At 46.8% G+C, this 21,786-nt stretch overlaps 1 protein-coding gene across 2 annotated transcripts in view; it reads left to right on the top strand.

Moving 5' to 3' along the window:
• The window catches only part of ANKMY1 (ankyrin repeat and MYND domain containing 1), a 108,633-nt gene that overhangs the window by 41,407 nt on the left and 45,440 nt on the right, over window positions 1-21,786 (top strand). For both annotated transcript variants that reach the window (XM_069727797.1, XM_069727796.1), the window contains one exon: window positions 5,145-5,608. In XM_069727797.1, the coding sequence (XP_069583898.1) occupies window positions 5,145-5,608 (464 nt within the window). The remainder of the gene's footprint in view (window positions 1-5,144; window positions 5,609-21,786) is intronic.

Raw genomic sequence — 21,786 nt, forward strand, 5'->3', positions numbered from 1 at the left:
ACCACCTCACACTTGAAGTGACTTTGAGGGGTCTATATGACAGAAAATGCCCAAAAGTGACACCATTCTAAAAACTGCACCCCTCAAGGTACTCAAAACCACATTCAAAAAGTTTATTAACCCTTCAGGTGCTTCACAGGAATTTTTTGAATGTTTAAAAAAATTGAACATTTAACTTTTTTTTCACAAAATTTTTACTTCAGGTCCAATTTGTTTCATTTTACCAAGGGTAACAGGAGAAATTGGACCACAAAATTCGTTGTACAATTTGTCCTGAGTACGCCGATACCCCATATGTGGGGGTAAACCACTGTTTGGGCACATGGCAGAGCTCGGAAGGGAAGGAGCGCCATTTGACTTTTCAATGCAAGATTTGCTGGAATTGAGATCGGAGCCCATGTCACGATTGGAGAGCCCCTGATGTGCCTAAACAGTGGAAACCCCCACAAGTGACACCATTTTGGAAAGTAGACCCCCTAAGGAACTAATCTAGATGTGTGGTGAGCACTTTGAACCTCCAAGTGCTTCACAGAAGTTTATAATGTAGAGCCGTAAAAAAAATTTTTTTATTAATTTTCACAAAAAATGATCTTTTTGCCCCAAATGTTTTATTTTCCCAAGGGTAAAAGGATAAATTGGACCCCAAAAGTTGTTGTGCAATTTGTCCTGAGTACGTCGATACTTCATATATGGGGATAAACCACTGTTTGAGCGCATGGCAGAGCTCGGAAGGGAAGGAGTGCCATTTGACTTTTCAATGCAAAATTGGCTGGAATTGAGATCGGACGCCATGTCGCATTTGGAGAGCCCCTGACGTGCCTTAACAGTGGAAACCCCCCACAAGTGACCCCATTTTGGAAAGAAGACCCCCTAAGGAACTTATCTAGATGTGTGGTGAGCACTTTTAACCCCCAATTGTTTCACTAAAGTTTAGAATGTAGCATTGTGAAAATTAAAAAATCATTATTTCTTTCCACAAAATGATGTTTTAGCCCGCAATTTTTTTTCCCAAGGGTAACAGGAGAAATTGGACCACAAATTTTATTGTCCAATTTGTCCTGAGTACGCTGATACCCCACATGTTGGGGGGAACCACTGTTTGGGTGCACGGCAGAGCTCGGAAGGGAAGGAGCGCCATTTGAAATGCAGACTTAGATGGATTGGTCTGTAGGCGTCATGTTGCATTTGCAGAGCCCCTGATGTACCTAAACAGTAGAAACCCCCCACAAGTGACCCCATATTGGAAACTAGACCCCCCAAGGAACTTATCTAGATGTGTTGTGAGAGCTTTGAACCAACAAGTGTTTCACTACAGTTTATAACACAGAGCCGTGAAAATAAAAAATATTTTTTTTTCCACGAAAATGATATTTTATCCCCTATGTTTTTATTTTCCCAAGGGTAACAGGACAAATTGGACCCCAAAAGTTGTTGTCCAACTTGTCCTGAGAACGCTGATACCCCATATGTTGGGGGGAACCACTGTTTGGGCACACAGGAGAACTCGGAAGGGAAGGAGCCCTGTTTTACTTTTTCAAAGCAGAATTGGCTGGAATTGAGATCGGACGCCATGTCGCGTTTGGAGAGCCCCTGATGTGCCTAAACAGTGGAAACCCCCAATTATAACTGAAACCCTAACCCCAACCCTAACCCTAGCCCTAACCCTAGCCCTAGCCCTAACCCCAGCCCTAACCCTAGCCCTAACCCTAGCCCTAGCCCTAGCCCTAACCCTAGCCCTAACCCTAGCACTAATGGGAAAATGGAAATAAATACATTTTTTTACATTTTATTATTTTTCCCTAACTAAGGGGGTGATGAAGGGGGGTTTGATTTACTTTTATAGCGTTTTTTTGGCGGATTTTTATGATTGGCAGCTGTCACACACTAAAAGACGCTTTTTATTGCAAAAAATAGTTTTTGCATCACCACATTTTGAGAGCTATAATTTATCCATATTTTGGCCCACAGAGTCATATGAGGTCTTGTTTTTTGCGGGACGAGTTGACGTTTTTATTGGTAACATTTTCGGGCAGATTACATTTTTTGATCGCTTTTTATTCCGATTTTTGGGAGGCGGAATGAACAAAAACCAGCAATTCCTGAATTTCTTTTAGGGGGGGCGTTTATACCGTTCCACGTGTGGTAAAATGGATAAAGCAGTTTTATTCTTCGGGTCAGTACGATTACAGCGATACCTCATTTATGTAATTTTTTTTATGTTTTGGCGCTTTTACACAATAAAAACTATTTTATATAAAAAAATAATTGTTTTTGCATCGCATTATTCTGAGAGCTATAACTTTTTTATTTTTCTGCTGATGATGCTGTATGGCGGCTTTTTTTTTGCGGGACAAGATGATGTTTTCAGCGGTACCATGGTTATTTATATCCGTCGTTTTGATCGCGTGTTATTCCACTTTTTGTTCGCCTGTATGATAATAAAGCGTTGTTTTTTGCCTTGTTTTTTTTTTTTTTTTTTGCGGTGTTCACTGAAGGGGTTAACTAGTGGGACAGTTTTATAGAGCGGGTCGTTACGGACGCGGCGATACCAAATATGTGTACATTTATTTTTATTTTTTTTTTTTTACATAAATACCGTAAATGGATTTATTGGGAAATGTTTTTTTTTTTTTTGGGGGATTTTTTTTAATTTTTTTTTACACATTCTATTTTTTTTTTTTTTAACTTTCTAACATTGTCCCAGGGTGGGACATCTCTGTATTAGATCAGATCGTTGATCTGACACTGTGCATAGCACACTGTCAGATCAACGATCTGACATGCAGTTTAGCTGGCTTTCCAGCGCCTGCTCTCAGCAGGCGCCGGCTAGCCAGGTCACTTCATGACCCGGAAGGAGTCCGGCGGCCATCTTGGATCCGGGGACTCCTTCCGGGTCACCGGAGCAACGCGATCTCATTGCGTTGCTCCGGTGGGAGAGCGCAGGGAGCCCCCGTCCCTGCGCGATCCCCCTCTATGCCGCTGTCACTACTGACAGCGGCATCAGAGGGGTTAAATGCCCGCGATCGGCGATAGCGCCGATCGTGGGCATTGCTGCGGGGTGTCAGCTGTCGTATACAGCTGACACCCGCACCCGATCACCGCGGCGCTCAGCGCGAGACCGCGGTGATCGGTGCGCCGTACTAGTACTGCTGCTGGCACTAATGCAGTGCCGGCAGCGCAGTACTAGTACGGCGCATGTCACGAAGGGGTTAAACTTTTTTTTTTTTTTTTTTCATATTTTGAAAAACATTTTTTTAAAACTTTTGCCATGCTTCAATAGCCTCTATGGGAGGCTAGAAGCTGGCACCACTCGATCGGCTCTTCTACATAGCAGAGATCATCAGATCGCTGCTATGCAGCAGAAATGCAGGTGTGCTATGAGCGCCGACCACAGGGGGGCGCTCACAGCAGGCCGGCATCAGTAACCATAGAGGTCTCAAGGACCTCTATGGTTATCATCCTGAGACATCGCCGACCCCCGATCATGTGACGGGAGTCGGCGATGCGCTCATTTCCGGCCGCGCGGCCGGAAGCGGTAGTTAAATGCCGCTGTCAGCGTTTGACAGCGGCATTTAACAGGTTAATAGCGGCGGGTGAATCGCGATTTCACCTGCCGCTATTGCGCACATGTCAGCTGTACAAAACAGCTGACATGTCGCGACTTTGATGTGGGCTCACCGCCGGAGCCCTGCATCAAAGAGGGGGACCCGACATGCGCAGTACTTCATTTTTTTGGGATGGCAACTTTATGAAAACTTTGCTCCTGAAAAAACCCAGTAGATTGACCCCATGAGCATGGTAAATGTGGCTAATCCTCATAGGGAGCAATAGGCACTTGTGAGGCACATCCGTACCAGAAATCCAAGTGTCCACCCTGGATTTTTCCTCAGATCCTCTCGTAAATACTCCTTGAATATGTTATAGGCGGACATGTGAGCATACCCTAAGGGTATGTGCACACGTCAGGATTTTTATCGTTTTTTTTGCAGAATTTCGCTATAAAAACGCTATAATTCCGCTAAAAAAAACGCTAAAATGATGCATCCTATCATTTAGAATGCATTCCGCATTTTTTGTGCAGATGTATGCGTTTTTTTCCGAAAAAAAAAAACGCATACCGCAAAAAATCCTGACATGCTCTATCTTTTTGCGGATTTTTTGCGGATTTCCAAGCAAAAAGGACATTCCAGGAAAAAAAAAAAAAATCCGCAAAAAATCAGCGCAAATTCCGCGAGAAATCCGCGCAAAAAAAAACGCGGATTTCTGGCAGAATTCTCAGGATTTTGTCAGGAAAAAATCCTGACGTGTGCACATACCCTAATAGTGTTAGCCTCTTTCCCAGGTTCTTTGGCACCAATTTTGTGTTCTGCTTAGTTAAAGTGATCTCTAGCAACTTACTTGTGTTGGAGTGTAGACGTGGCAGCCATCACTGACATCCTCTACCACTATTGGTGATATAGTGGAGAGATTGTGCCGACTCCAGCAATCAAGAAACAACATTCTATCAGGTGGTCCTTCTCTGCTTGTTGGCTTGTGTATTGTAAGCTGACCAGAAAATTCAGATGCAATGCATTTGAGAACACAAAAGGCTTCACTATAGACTCTCAGCTCCTGTGCTGTATAGCTAAAGGGGTCATCCAAGCCTTTGAATTTCTGCAAGACACTTTTATGGTCTAAAAGTACACAAGGAATGATACTCACCTGACCAATCCCTTGCCTCCCAATGTCTCCACCCGTCTTTCTTTACGGAGCTACAGTCAAAATGTGGCGTATCAGCACATGCCTGCTGTAGCCAATATCTGGCCGTACTGGGGTGCCAAGTTGACAATAGATTACATTGGGGATCAGGGAAGATATTAGCACAGCAGCGGCAGGGGATGATAAAGTGAGTATTACGCTTATTGTAGGTTTATACATTTATAGATTAATTCTTGGGGTTGGATAACACCTTTAATTTATTCCCCTGATGGAAATTGTAAGAAAATCAGAAGTCATCTCAGATATCCGTAACATTCAAAGGCACTCGCCCACCCTATTATGAAAGTGCGTCTTTATATACTGATGTCCGGTGGATTGTACTTCGTGCTGTACATTCTTCTGTCTCATGAATCGTCATAAACATGTCACCTCTCCACTTTTGGCAGGGACTCTACAAGGCAGACCTGCGCTTTGGACCTGGCGTTGAAAGTTACCCTGATGACTGTCAAGATGTTGGCCTCTGGATGGGGCAGCACTTGTTTAGACTGTGTACTCGGGTACCTGGATCTTTCTCCATGTCTTCTTTTCCAGAGCTTTGTCCCCATTTTAATAAGGATTTAGGTAATGGCAAATATTACGTAGACCTCCAGGAAGGTCGGTCAGAGGATCCATTTGAGTACAGATATCAGATGCTACTTAAAGATGATGACAATTTCACACTCCCCGATAAGATCTACTCCTACTCGGTAGATACAGACCATCTGCCCATCACTGACTCTCAGCACAGGGAGTTTGACAGCAACTTTTATAGAACCAGTAACGCACAAGAGGAGGCTGATGACTGCACGTCTGACAGTATGCACAGCGCCAGTAGTGTGAAGGACATCTATCTGCAAGTTGTCAAGCACAGGTATGTTCTCTGCTGGTTGTAACTTTAGAGAAACTTGGCAAATCCAAAGGTTGGTCATACACATTAGGTATTACATGGTGGATTCCGCTTGCTTTTATGTCTTGGAGAGAATCAAGAACTTGATAGGTTGGACTCAAGACCTTTTTTCCCAGGACATAAACAGTATCAGATATGTCTGTGTATCACTTATTTAAATCCTCATATTGAAATGACACGTTACATGGGGGTTATAGCTGACGGCTCACTAATCTTCACAATGATGGCTATCATGAGTATATGTATAAAAGATAAGTTTTTATGAACCTCTACCCTGAAATGCTTAAAACCGGGACTATACCAACTACAAATGTTCATGCAGATTGTGTGCAGATCACCACATATTTTGCCTTGCTTATTGAAAGAGTAAAATCTAATACACGTGGATTGTTCTATAAGTTCCTGACAATTTCAGTGCATAATTTGCCCCATGTATCCACAGATATGGTTTCTGTAAAAGTATTTTCTAGAAAGTATCATACTATTAACCTCTAGTCAGGATAGGCCATCAGTATCTGATTGGTGTACATCTGAACCCTACCACTCCTCCTCCTCCGGTGACTGTGGGGGCGTCTGCATTGTTTACCGGCCACAGCTTTATACATTTGGTAGTAGTTGCACCTGATAAAATAGACCCTCATGCTGGCTCCCGGGGAACCAGTTCATGCTTAGTGTCCGTAGGAGGCACATGGGTCTTTTCTTCAGACTAAAAATCCCTTTTTTATTTTAATTTTCAATTTTTACATTTTTACATTTTCTTCGGATGAAGGGACGATGGAACCTTTCAAGGCTTCGATCGCCCCGAGCCAACAACAGGTGAGCAAGTGGAGTGTCACCTCCACATATCCTCTCCTGCGACGTGGGCATGAGCTGATTTTTAGGGGCGACAGGTCCCTTAAAGGGTACCGATTTCCCCACACCATCAACAGATGAGTACATGGAGTTTTGCCTCCATGTACCCTCTTCTGCAGCCAGGCCTAATGGCGGACATCCAGCCCTGTACCTTCTGAGGGAATTGAACCCGTTGGATGTACAGAGGCATTCTTTCCTTTTTTGGTGTCCGTTCAGCCCCCACTGCATCACCACTGTTAAAGTGGATGATGCAAGGAGGTGGACGGTCCCTCTCCACCTCCCTGTTAAAGGGATGGTGGATTGAGGGTTCCCTGCACCGATCAAAGAAACTGGCAGCAACAGCAGGAGGCCCACACCGTACCTGCTGGATACAGCTGTGTTTCTCTGCATCTGGCTGCTGGGACTGGAGGGCTCCAAACAAGCGGTCTGGGACGCTGGTAACAGAGTTTTCCATAATTTTCTGCAGCGGGGGAGGGTCCCTTTCCGGCGCCGAAAAGAAAAAATAAATTTAGTCCCCTCATCAGCCTTCTTGTTCAGGACGAGAAGCGCCTTTTGTATTCTCGGGGGCCATCTTTCTGTCCCTTCATGCCACTTTCCGGACACAAGCTGGACATCCGTGAGCGTTTTTTTTCCCTGCAAGGATTTGGTAATTGAGCGCTGAGAACAGCACTAATCAAGAGGGGACATAGGACCTGGGCCGCAAGATCTGGGCCACAGGATCTGGAATGCAGGATCTGCTCAAAGACTCGGGTAAGGGACCTCTGCAATACTCCCATCCCCTCTTACCCTCTGCAGTATTACCTCTGCATTTTTTGTAGGAGTCCCTGTAAAAGGCCTCATAGAAGGGTACATTATGTCTCAGTCCAAAGCACTTAAAAAATCTAATAAGACTATTACAGTCTTTTTCACCACATGTAACTCTTGCCAGTCTGCGTTCCCTAAAGCACAAAGCTCGCCACTCTGCAAAGCCTGTGACCCCAAATACGCTCAGGAGCCCTCCACTGTCACCGAGCCCAGTGTACCCGGTCCCCCTGAGTGGGCTTCGTCACTGTTGCAATCCATGGCTTCTCTGGCCAAAGCGATTGAATCACTCCGTGATCCCTCTGTGGATTGGACAGCTCCCATGACGGAGGTTGATGGATCCTCTCGTACAAGGGAGATGTCGGGTAGCAGGGTCCGCAAGCATTCTAGAAATGTGCAGGCAACTAGAAAATGGATCCGTACTACGTCCACCGAGCCATCATGTGCCTTGGCAACCGTGAGCACCGCTTCTCGCTCTCTCTCACCAGAAGTGTGTAGTGTTATGACCTGGTGGTTAGGACAATAATGGACCTGGTGGTTAAGAGCACACGGAAAGACCTGATAGTTACAATAATACAGGACAAGCTCTGGGACGTGGGAACTCTGCTGACCGCAATCCCTAATCCTATCACACACACTAGAAATAGCTGTGGATTGTTCCTAACGCTCCCTATGCAACTCGTCACAGCCTAAGAACTAGCTAGCCCTAAAGATAGAAATATAAAGCCTACCTTGCCTCAGAGAAATTCCCCAAAGGAAAAGGCAGCCCCCCACATATAATGACTGTGAGTTAAGATGAAAATCACAAACACAGAGATGAAATAGATTTAGCAAAGAGAGGCCCGACTTACTGAACAGACAGAGGATAGGAAAGGTAACTTTGCGGTCAGCACAAAAACTACAAAAAAACCACGCAGAGGGCGCAAAAAGACCCTCCGCACCGTCTCTCGGTGCGGAGGCGCCCCCTCTGCCTCCCAGAGCTTCAAGCAAGCAAGACAAAAATCAAAATAGCAAGCTGGACAGAAAAATAGCAAACAAGAGAAAAACAAGCAGGAACTTAGCTTCAGCTGGAGAAAACAGGTCACCAGAACGATCCAGGAGCGAACTAGACCAATACTAGAACATTGACAGGTGGCATGGAGCAATGATCTAAGTGGAGTTAAATAGAGCAGCCAGCCAACGAATCAACCTCGTCACCTGTGGAAGGAAACTCAGAAGCCGCAGCCCCACTCACAACCACCAGAGGAAGCCCATGGACAGAACCAGCCGAAGTACCATTCATGACCACAGGAGGGAGCTTGACAACAGAATTCACAACAGTGTAGCAAACATGATTCTAAGTATGATTCAGATGTTTCTTTGGATCTGGACTCTCCAGATTTCCAGAAAATGGTGGATTCATTTATTGAGGCCGTCAACCAAACTCTGAAGGTTGACGAGGACTTCGGTTCTTCTCCGGATCACGCAGTGTCCTTCAAAAGGACTAAACGCCCTCATAGAACATTTGCCATTCACCTGGAGTTTCAGACTATAGTTGATCAGCACAGGGGGCATCCGGATAAGCGATTCACTGGGCAGAAGCCCCTTAAAGTGCGGTATCCTTTATTCAGCTGATCTGAGGAAAGATTGGGCCGAATGTCCTGTAGTAGACCCACCAATATCCGGATTGGCTTCCAAACCCTTCTATCCCTGCTGGATGGGTCATCAATTAAAAATCCCACGGACCATCAGATAGAAAATCTGGCTCATTCTGTCTTTGAGGCCTCAGGTTCAGCGCTCTACCCTTCCCTCGCCACCTCATGTGTAGCTAAAGCAATGGTCTCCTGGACAGAGACCTTAACTACTTCGATTCAGGACAGTAACCTTCCCCTGGAGGCAGTGGAGCTGGCTAATCAATTCTCTCGAGTGGGAGACTATGTGGTTCATTCCTCTTTGGATGTGACAGTTGTTGCAGAGGCTTAGGCATCCTTTTAAGCCTCAGCAACTAATCCACTTCTGGTCCTTTCGTTCCAATCCAGGCTGGCGCACTTCTTCTGAATCAGGGCGTTCCCCACTCAGGAACAAAGGGTCACATGTTTCCTATAGACCCAACCACCAGTGGAAGGGTCGTCCAAGACAGTCTAGATCTAAGGGATCTAAGTCCCAGAGATTTTCCACCCAATGACTCCTGGCTTTATTCGGTTGGCACCAGCAAGGTAGGCGGACACCTACTTCTGTTTCGTCAGGTCTGGCTTTCCGTCATCCACGACAAATGGGTCATAGACCTGGTGTCCTCCAGATACAAAATCAATTTTTCCTCTCGTCCTGCAACCCGGTTCTTCCTTTCCCATTTTCCAAAATCCAAAGCGAGAGCAAGGGCTTTCTCTCGAGCCATAGATTCACTGCGTCAAGATGGAGTCATTGTGCCAGTCCCAGAAAATGAAAGGTTCAAAGAGTTCTACTCGAACCTGTTTGTGGTCCCAAAAAATGATGGAAAAGTAAGACCCATCCTGGACCTCAAACTTCTAAACAAGTTTGTCAAGGTCCACCATTTTCGCATGGAATCTCTCCTAGTTCGGTCATTACCTCAATGGAAAAAGGGGAGTTTCTGGCATCCATTGACATTCGGGGTGCTTACCTCCACATTCCGATTTTTTTCCCCCTCACCAACAATTACTGTGCTACGCTATTCGCGAACAGCATTTTCAGTTCACGGCTTTGGCCTCACTACCACTCCCAGAGTATTCACAAAGGTTATGGTGGCCGTCATGTCCATCTTGCACTCTTGGGGCGTGGTTGTTCTGCCCTATCTGGGCGACCTTCTAGTCAAGGGACCGCGCAGAATCCGTTATTATCACTTGCAATACACTTTCTCGGCTGGGCTGGTTGATAAACTTAAGCATGTCTTCCCCAGTTCTCGCCCATCAGATATCCTTTTTGGGGATGATCTTGGACACCTCCCGAGGGTTGGTGAATCTCCCTCGGGACAAGGCCTTAGCCCTTCAACAGGGAGCCCACGCACTTTGTCATTCATCCCCTCATTCCATCCGATTTGCTATGAGGGTTCTGGGAAAAATGGTGGCAGCAATGGAAGCAGTCTCCTTCGCTCAACTGCATCTCCGTCCCCTACAGCATTCTATTCTGGCTGCTTGGGACAGGAACCCATTCTCTCTCGACCGCCGGTGCCGCTTGTCTCTGCGGCTCAGACAGGCTCTCAGATGGTGGACTCTGAGCTCCTCCCTCAACCAGGGAAGATCCTTTCTCACGGTTCAATGGTTAGTGGTGACTACCGATGCCAGTCTTCTGGGCTGGGGAGCAGTTTTTCAGCTCCACACTGCTCATAGAGGCTGGTCAACTCGGGAATCCAGACTCCCAATCAATGTTCTAGAGATCTGAGCGATACGGCTAGAAATTCCACTGTCTTCTGGCGGGTCACCCCATCCGAATTCAATCGGACAGTGCCACGTCTGTGGCGTATATCAATCATCAGTCAACACGCAGCCGGGCAGCCATGGCCGAGGTAGTTCACATTCTCCGATAAATCACTCATTGATCTCGGCAGTACACATCCCAGGTGTGGGAAACTGGGCGGCAGACTTCCTCAGCCGTCAGGGTCTCGCCTCAGGGGAGTGGGAAATTCATCCGGAAGTTTTCCAACAGATCTGTCTTCGCTGGGAGCAATGATCTAAGTGGAGTTAAATAGAGCAGCCAGCCAACGAATCAACCTCGTCACCTGTGGAAGGAAACTCAGAAGCCGCAGCCCCACTCACAACCAGCATAGGAAGCCCATGGACAGAACCAGCCGAAGTACCATTCATGACCACAGGAGGGAGCTTGACAACAGAATTCACAACAGTACCCCCCCTTGAGGAGGGGTCACCAAACCCTCACTAGAGCCCCCAGGCCGACCAGGATGAGCCAAATGAAAGGCACGAACCAGATCGGCAGCATGAACATCAGAGGCAAAGACCCAGGAATTATCTTCCTGACCATAACCCTTTCACTTGACCAGGTACTGGAGTTTCCGTCTCGAAATATGAGAATCCAAAATCTTCTCCACAACATACTCCAACTCCCCCTCAACCAACACCGGGGCAGGAGGATCAACGGATGGAACCACAGGCGCCACGTATCTCCGCAACAACGACCTATGGAACACATTATGGATGGCAAAAGAAGCTGGAAGGATCAAACGAAATGACACAGGATTGAGAACCTCAGAAATCTTATACGGACCAATGAAACGAGGCTTAAACTTAGGAGAGGAAACCTTCATAGGAACATAACGAGACGACAACCAAACCAAATCCCCAACACGAAGTCGGGGACCTACACAGCGTCGGCGGTTAGCGAAACGTTGAGCCTTCTCCTGGGACAATGTCAAATTGTCCACCACATGAGTCCAAATCTGCTGCAACCTATCCACCACAGTATCTACACCAGGACAGTCCGAAGACTCAACCTGCCCTGAAGAGAAACGAGGATGGAAACCAGAATTGCAGAAAAACGGCGAAACCAAAGTAGCCGAGCTGGCCCGATTATTAAGGGCGAACTCAGCCAAAGGCAAAAATGACACCCAATCATCCTGATCAGCAGAAACAAAGCATCTCAGATATGTTTCCAAAGTCTGATTAGTTCGTTCATTTTGGCCATTTGTCTGAAGATGGAAAGCCGAGGAAAAAGACAAATCAATGCCCATCCTATCACAAAAGGATCGCCAAAACCTCGAAACAAACTGGGAACCTCTGTCCGAAACGATGTTCTCCGGAATGCGATGCAAACGAACCACATGCTGGAAAAACAAGGGCACCAAATCAGAGGAGGAAGGCAATTTAGACAAGGGTACCAAATGGACCATCTTAGAGAAGCGATCACAAACCACCCAAGTGACCGACATCTTTTGAGAGACAGGGAGATCCGAAATAAAATCCATAGAAATATGCGTCCAGGGCCTCTTCGGAACCGGCAAGGGCAAAAGCAACCCACTGGCACGAGAACAGCAGGGCTTAGCCCGAGCACAAGTACCACAGGACTGCACAAAAGAACGCACATCCCGTGACAAAGACGGCCACCAAAAGGATCTAGCCACCAAATCTCTGGTACCAAAGATTCCAGGATGACCAGCCAACACCGAACAATGAACCTCAGAGATAACTCTACTAGCCCATCTATCAGGGACAAACAGTCTCTCCGCTGGGCAAGGGTCAGGTCTATCAGCCTGAAATTTTTGCAGCACCCGCCGCAAATCAGGGGAGATGGCAGACAAAATTACCCCCTCTTTGAGAATACCCGCTGGCTCAGGAACACCCGGAGAGTCGGGCACAAAACTCCTTGACAGGGCATCAGCCTTCACATTCTTAGAGCCCGGAAGGTACGAAACCAGAAAATCAAAACGGGAGAAAAATAGCGACCATCGAGCCTGTCTAGGATTCAACCGTTTGGCAGACTCGAGATAAGTCAAATTCTTGTGATCTGTCAAGACCACCACGCGATGCTTGGCTCCTTCAAGCCAATGACGCCACTCCTCAAATGCCCACTTCATGGCCAACAACTCTCGATTGCCAACGTCATAATTGCGCTCAGCAGGCGAAAACTTTCTAGAAAAGAAGGCACATGGTTTCATCACCGAGCCATCAGAACTTCTTTGCGACAAAACAGCTCCTGCTCCAATCTCAGAAGCATCAACCTCAACCTGAAACGGGAGCGAAACATCTGGCTGGCACAACACAGGGGCAGAAGCAAAACGACGCTTCAACTCCTGAAAAGCCTCTACAGCCGCAGAGGACCAATTGACCACATCAGCACCCTTCTTGTTCAAATCAATCAACGGTTTAGCAACAATAGAAAAATTACTGATGAAGCGACGATAAAAATTAGCAAAGCCCAGGAACTTTTGCAGGCTCTTCACAGATGTCGGCTGAGTCCAATCATAAATGGCCTGGACTTTAACAGGATCCATCTCGATAGTAGAAGGGGAAAAAATGAAACCCAAAAATGAAACCTTCTGAACTCCAAAGAGACACTTTGACCCCTTCACAAACAAATAATTTGCACGAAGGACCTGGAACACCATTCTGACCTGCTTCACGTGAGACTCCCAATCATCCGAAAAGACCAAAATATCATCCAAATATACAATCAGGAATTTATCCAGGTACTCTCGGAAGATGTCATGCATAAAGGACTGAAATACTGATGGAGCATTGGAAAGCCCGAATGGCATAACCAGGTACTCAAAATGGCCCTCGGGCGTATTAAATGCTGTTTTCCATTCATCGCCCTGTTTAATACGCACAAGATTATACGCCCCTCGAAGATCTATCTTGGTGAACCAACTAGCCCCTTTAATACGAGCAAACAAATCAGACAGCAGCGGGAAAGGATACTGAAACCTGACTGTAATTTTATTAAGAAGGCGGTAATCAATACAAGGTCTCAAAGAACCATCCTTCTTGGCCACAAAAAAGAACCCTGCTCCTAACGGTGATGATGACGGGCGAATATGACCTTTCTCCAAGGATTCCTTTATATAACTCCGCATAGCGGCGTGTTCTGGCACAGATAAATTGAACAGTCGGCCCTTAGGAAACTTACTACCAGGAATCAAATTAATAGCACAATCGCAATCCCTATGAGGACGTAGGGCACTGGATTTGGGCTCATCAAATACATCCCGGTAATCCGACAAAAACTCCGGGACTTCAGAAGGAGTGGACGACGAAATTGACAAAAATGGAACATCACCATGTACCCCCTGACAACCCCAGCTGGACACAGACATAGATTTCCAATCCAATACTGAATTATGGACCTGTAGCCATGGCAACCCCAAAACGACCACATCATGCAGATTATGCAACACCAAAAAGCGAATATCCTCCTGATGTGCAGGAGCCATGCACATGGTCAATTGGGTCCAATACTGAGGCTTATTCTTGGCCAAAGGCGTAGCATCAATACCTCTCAAAGGAATAGGATACTGCAAGGGCTCCAAGAAAAAACCACAGCGCCTAGCAAACTCCAAGTCCATCAAATTCAGGGCAGCGCCTGAAACCACAAATGCCATAACAGAATAGGATGACAAAGAGCAAATCAGAGTAACGGACAAAAGAAAATTCGACTGTACCATACCAATGGTGGCTGCCCTAGCGAACCGCTTAGTGCGCTTAGGACAATCGGAGATAGCATGAGTGGAATCACCACAGTAAAAACACAGCCCATTCCGACTTCTGTGTTCTTGCCGTTCAGCTCTGGTCAAAGTCCTATCACATTGCATAGACTCAGGTCTATGCTCAGATAATACCTCCAAATGGTGCACAGCTTTACGCTCACGCAAGCGTCGATCGATCTGAATGGCCAAAGACATAGACTCATTCAGACCAGCAGGCATGGGAAATCCCACCATGACATCCTTAAGGGCTTCAGAGAGACCCTTTCTGAAAATTGCTGCCAGGGCACATTCATTCCACTGAGTGAGTACAGACCACTTCCTAAACTTCTGACAATATATCTCTACCTCATCCTGACCCTGACACAGAGCCAGCAAGATTTTCTCTGCCTGATCCACTGAATTTGGTTCATCATAAAGCAATCCAAGCGCCAGAAAAAACGCATCAACATCACGCAATGCCGGATCTCCTGGCGCAAGGGAAAATGCCCAGTCTTGAGGGTCGCCACGTAACAAAGAAATAATGATTTTCACTTGTTGAACAGGGTCACCTGAGGAGCGAGGTTTCAAAGTAAGAAACAATTTACAATTATTTTTGAAATTCAGAAACTTAGATCTATCCCCAAAAAACAAATCAGGAATTGGAATCCTAGGCTCTGACATCGGATTCTGAACCACAAAATCTTGAATGTCTTGTACCCTTGCAGTGAGATTATCCATACAAGAGGACAGACCTTGAATGTCCATATCTACACCTGTATCCTGAACCACCCAGAGGTAAAGGGGAAAACAGAGACAAAACACACTGCAAAGAAAAAAAAATGGTCTCAGAACTTCTCTTATCCCTCTATTGAAATGCATTAATACTTTGGGCCACCTGTACTGTTATGACCTGGTGGTTAGGACAATAATGGACCTGGTGGTTAAGAGCACACGGAAAGACCTGATAGTTACAATAATACAGGACAAGCTCTGGGACGTGGGAACTCTGCTGACCGCAATCCCTAATCCTATCACACACACTAGAAATAGCCGTGGATTGCTCCTAACGCTCCCTATGCAACTCGTCACAGCCTAAGAACTAGCTAGCCCTAAAGATAGAAATATAAAGCCTACCTTTCCTCAGAGAAATTCCCCAAAGGAAAAGGCAGCCCCCCACATATAATGACTGTGAGTTAAGATGAAAATCACAAACACAGAGATGAAATAGATTTAGCAAAGAGAGGCCCGACTTACTGAACAGACAGAGGATAGGAAAGGTAACTTTGCGGTCAGCACAAAAACTACAAAAAAACCACGCAAAGGGCGCAAAAAGACCCTCCACACCGACTCACGGTGCGGAGGCGCCCCCTCTGCCTCCCAGAGCTTCCAGCAAGCAAGACAAAAATCAAAATAGCAAGCTGGACAGAAAAATAGCAAACAAGAGAAAAACAAGCAGGAACTTAGCTTCAGCTGGAGAAAACAGGTCACCAGAACGATCCAGGAGCGAACTAGACCAATACTAGAACATTGACAGGTGGCATGGAGCAATGATCTAAGTGGAGTTAAATAGAGCAGCCAGCCAACGAATCAACCTCGTCACCTGTGGAAGGAAACCCAGAAGCCGCAGCCCCACTCACAACCACCAGAGGAAGCCCATGGACAGAACCAGCCGAAGTACCATTCATGACCACAGGAGGGAGCTTGACAACAGAATTCACAACAGTGTAGCAAACATGATTCTAAGTATGATTCAGATGTTTCTTTGGATCTGGACTCTCCAGATTTCCAGAAAATGGTGGATTCACTTATTGAGGCCGTCAACCAAACTCTGAAGTTTGACGAGGACTTCGGTTCTTCTCCGGATCACGCAGTGTCCTTCAAAAGGACTAAACGCCCTCATAGAACATTTGCCATTCACCTGGAGTTTCAGACTATAGTTGATCAGCACAGGGAGCATCCGGATAAGCGATTCACTGGGCAGAAGCCCCTTAAAGTGCGGTATCCTTTATTCAGCTGATCTGAGGAAAGATTGGGCCGAATGTCCTGTAGTAGACCCACCAATATCCGGATTGGCTTCCAAACCCTTCTATCCCTGCTGGATGGGTCATCAATTAAAAATCCCACGGACCATCAGATAGAAAATCTGGCTCATTCTGTCTTTGAGGCCTCAGGTTCAGCGCTCTACCCTTCCCTCGCCACCTCATGTGTAGCTAAAGCAATGGTCTCCTGGACAGAGACCTTAACTACTTCGATTCAGGACAGTAACCTTCCCCTGGAGGCAGTGGAGCTGGCTAATCAATTCTCTCGAGTGGGAGACTATGTGGTTCATTCCTCTTTGGATGTGACAGTTGCGCGGTGCTGTCAGTAGCAAATGCCATTACAATCAGAAGCGCATTATGGCTCAGAGAATGGAAAGTGGACTCTGCCTCCAAAAAGTCTCTGACATCTCTCCCTTACCAGAGCGGCCATTTATTCGGTGAGACGTTGCATCAGCTTATTTCGGATTGTACAGGAGGGAAGAGCAAATTCCTTCCACAGCAGAGGCTTAGGCATCCCTTTAAGCATCAGCAACTAATCCGCTTCTGGTCCTTTCGTTCCAATCCAGGCTGGCGCACTTCTTTTGAATCAGGGCGTTCCCCACTCAGGAACAAAGGGTCACATGTTTCCTATAGACCCAACCACCAGTGGAAGGGTCGTCCAAGACAGTCTAGATCTAAGGGATCTAAGTCCCAGAGATTTTCCACCCAATGACTCCTGGCTTTATTCGGTTGGCACCAGCAAGGTAGGCGGACACCTACTTCTGTTTCGTCAGGTCTGGCTTTCCGTCATCCACGACAAATGGGTCATAGACCTGGTGTCCTCCAGATACAAAATCAATTTTTCCTCTCGTCCTGCAACCCGGTTCTTCCTTTCCCATTTTCCAAAATCCAAAGCGAGAGCAAGGGCTTTCTCTCGAGCCATAGATTCACTGCGTCAAGATGGAGTCATTGTGCCAGTCCCAGAAAATGAAAGGTTCAAAGAGTTCTACTCGAACCTGTTTGTGGTCCCAAAAAATGATGGAAAAGTAAGACCCATCCTGGACCTCAAACTTCTAAACAAGTTTGTCAAGGTCCACCATTTTCGCATGGAATCTCTCCTAGTTCGGTCATTACCTCAATGGAAAAAGGGGAGTTTCTGGCATCCATTGACATTCGGGGTGCTTACCTCCACATTCTGATTTTTTTTCCCCTCACCAACAATTACTGTGCTTCGCCATTCGCGAACAGCATTTTCAGTTCATGGCTTTGGCCTCACTACCACTCCCAGAGTATTCACAAAGGTTATGGTGGCCGTCATGTCCATCTTGCACTCTTGGGGCGTGGTTGTTCTGCCCTATCTGGGCGACCTTCTAGTCAAGGGACCGCGCAGAGTCTGTTATTATCACTTGCAATACACTTTCTCGGCTGGGCTGGTTGATAAACTTAAGCATGTCTTCCCCAGTTCTCGCCCATCAGATATCCTTTTTGGGGATGATCTTGGACACCTCCCGAGGGTTGGTGAATCTCCCTCGGGACAAGGCCTTAGCCCTTCAACAGGGAGCCTACGCACTTTGTCATTCATCCCCTCATTCCATCCGATTTGCTATGAGGGTTCTGGGAAAAATGGTGGCAGCAATGGAAGCAGTCTCCTTCGCTCAACTGCATCTCCGTCCCCTACAGCATTCTCTTCTGGCTGCTTGGGACAGGAACCCATTCTCTCTCGCCCGCCGGTGCCGCTTGTCTCTGCGGCTCAGACAGGCTCTCAGATGGTGGACTCTGAGCTCCTCCCTCAACCAGGGAAGATCCTTTCTCACGGTTCAATGGTTAGTGGTGACTACCGATGCCAGTCTTCTGTGCTGGGGAGCAGTTTTTCATCTCCACACTGCTCATAGAGGCTGGTCAACTCGGGAATCCAGACTCCCAATCAATGTTCTAGAGATCTGAGCGATACGGCTAGCAATTCCACTGTCTTCTGGCGGGTCACCCCATCCGAATTCAATCGGACAATGCCACGGCTGTGGCGTATATCAATCATCAATCAACACGCAGCCGGGCAGCCATGGCCGAGGTAGTTCACATTCTCCGATAAATCACTCATTGATCTCGGCAGTACACATCCCAGGTGTGGGAAACTGGGGGGCAGACTTCCTCAGCCGTCAGGGTCTCGCCTCAGGGGAGTGGGAAATTCATCCGGAAGTTTTCCAACAGATCTGTCTTCGCTGGGGGACCACGGATGTCGATCTAATGGCGTCCAGACTGAATACCAAAGTTCCCGAGTTCATAGCTCAGTCTCGAGATCCAAGAGCCATCGGAGTGCATGCTCTGGTTCTTCTGTGGTGCCAGTTTCGCCTTCCGTACATTTTTCCCCCGCTGCTGCTACTTCCTAAAGTCATTAGGAAGATCAAAGCGGAGAGTTTTCTGGTGATCCTGGTCACTCCAGACTGGCCACGCCTAGCGTGGTTCGCAGAGTTGGTGCACCTCGTCGCTGACATTCCCTGGCGATTGCCGCATCGTCCAGATCTGCTCTCCCAGGGTCCGATTTGCCACCAGAACTCAGCGGCCCTGTGTTTAACGGCTTAGCCATTGAATCCTGGGTTCTGACCCAGGCTAGTTTTTCACAACAGGTTGTTTCCATAATGATTAGTGTTCGCAAACCTGTGTCGGTACGCATCTACCACCGTACCTGGAAAACTTTTTTCGCATGGTGCAGAAATCAGGAATGTTCCCCACTCATGTTTTCTATTTTCACCATTTTAGACTTCCTTCAGTCCGGTCTGGACTCAGGCCTGGCTCTCAGTTCCCTCAACGGCCAGATATCGGCCTTATTCCAGCACAGGATTGCGACAAATCTGCAAGTGAATACTTTCATACAAGGGGTTGCACATGTAGTGCCTCCCTTAACTTGGTCCTGGGGGTCTTACAGGAGACTCCTTTTGAACTGCTTCAGAATGTGTTGATTTTCAACCATGCTTCCACAGATTTAAAAAAATAAAATAAAATAAAACTCATGAAATAGGCCTGGACAGAAATGATGGTACCCTTAACTTAATATTTTGTTGCACAACCTTTTGAGACAATAGTCCAATGTTTTTCTCTTAGCCACTCTTGGGTGTTTTCAGCTGTGTGTTTTGGGTCATTATCCGGTTGCAAGACCCATGACCTGCGACTGAGACCAAGCTTTCTGACACCGGGCAGCACATTTCTCAATAGAATCCCTTGATAGTCTTGAAATTTCATTGTACCTGCACAGACTATAGACAGCCTGTGCCAGATGCAGCAATGCAGCCCCAGAACATAACAGCCTCCTCCATGATTCACAGTAGGGATAGTGTTCTTTTCTTGATATGCTTAATTTTTCCATTTGGGAACATAGAGCTGATGTGCCTTGTCAAAAAGTTACATTTTTTGTCTCATCTGTCCATAGGACATTTTCTCTGAAGCTTTGTGGCTTGTCAACACGTAGTTTGGCAAATTCCAGTCTGGCTTTTTTATGATTTTTTTTTTCAACAATGGTGTCCTCCTTGCTCGTCTCCCATGAAGTCCACTTTGGCTCAGACAATGACGGATGGTGCAATCTGACACTGATGTTACTTGAGCTTGAAGTTCACGTTTAAAGGGAACCTGTCACCCCCAAAATCGAGGGTGAGCTAAGCCCACCAGCATCAGGGGCTTATCTGTTATGGCTGGCAATCAGGCAACACAGCGTGCAGTAATCAGCGCACATACAGAGATCTGGCAATAACCAAAAACAATAGGACGAGCTCTGAGACGTGGAATCTCTGTAGACTGCAGTACCTGATCTATCCTCACACAACTATAAGCAGCAGTGGATTGCGCCTATCACTACCTATGCAACTCGGCACTGCCTGAGGAGCTGACTAGCCTGAAGATAGAAATACAAGCCTGACTTACCTCAGAGAAATACCCCAAAGGAATAGGCAGCCCCCCACATATAATGACTGTTAGCAAGATGAAAAGACAAACGTAGGAATGAAATAGATTCAGCAAAGTGAGGCCCGATATTCTAGACAGAGCGAGGATAGCAAAGAGAACTATGCAGTCTACAAAAAACCCTAAAACGAAAACCACGCAAAGGGGCAAAAAGACCCACTGTGCCGAACTAACAGCACGGCGGTGCACCCCTTTGCTTCTCAGAGCTTCCAGCAAAAGTTAATAGCAAGCTGGACAGAAAAAACAGAAAACAAACTAGAAGCACTTATCTAGCAGAGCAGCAGGCCCAAGGAAAGATGCAGTAGCTCAGATCCAACACTGGAACATTGACAAGGAGCAAGGAAGACAGACTCAGGTGGAGCTAAATAGCAAGGCAGCCAACGAGCTCACCAAAACACCTGAGGGAGGAAGCCCAGAGACTGCAATACCACTTGTGACCACAGAAGTGAACTCAGCCACAGAATTCACAACAGTACCCCCCCCCCTTGAGGAGGGGTCACCGAACCCTCACCAGAACCCCCAGGCCGACCAGGATGAGCCACATGAAAGGCACGAACAAGATCTGGGGCATGGACATCAGAGGCAAAAACCCAGGAATTATCTTCCTGAGCATAACCCTTCCATTTGACCAGATACTGGAGTTTCCGTCTAGAGACACGAGAATCCAAAATCTTCTCCACAATATACTCCAATTCCCCCTCCACCAAAACAGGGGCAGGAGGCTCCACAGATGGAACCATAGGTGCCACGTATCTCCTCAACAACGACCTATGGAATACATTATGTATGGAAAAGGAGTCTGGGAGGGTCAGACGAAAAGACACCGGATTGAGAATCTCAGAAATCCTATACGGACCAATAAAACGAGGTTTAAATTTAGGAGAGGAAACCTTCATAGGAATATGACGAGAAGATAACCAAACCAGATCCCCAACACGAAGTCGGGATCCCACACGGCGTCTGCGATTAGCGAAAAGCTGAGCCTTCTCCTGGGACAAGGTCAAATTGTCCACTACCTGAGTCCAGATCTGCTGCAACCTGTCCACCACAGAATCCACACCAGGACAGTCCGAAGACCCAACCTGTCCTGAAGAGAAACGAGGATGGAATCCAGAATTGCAGAAAAATGGAGAGACCAAGGTAGCCGAGCTGGCCCGATTATTAAGGGCGAACTCAGCCAACGGCAAAAATGACACCCAATCATCCTGGTCAGCGGAAACAAAACATCTCAGATATGTTTCCAAGGTCTGATTGGTTCGTTCGGTCTGGCCATTAGTCTGAGGATGGAAGGCCGAGGAGAAAGATAGGTCAATGCCCATCCTACCACAAAAGGCTCGCCAGAACCTCGAGACAAACTGGGAACCTCTGTCAGAAACAATATTCTCAGGAAT

Source organism: Ranitomeya imitator, chromosome 5 (assembly GCF_032444005.1).
Source record: "Ranitomeya imitator isolate aRanImi1 chromosome 5, aRanImi1.pri, whole genome shotgun sequence".
NCBI lineage: Eukaryota > Metazoa > Chordata > Amphibia > Anura > Dendrobatidae > Ranitomeya > Ranitomeya imitator.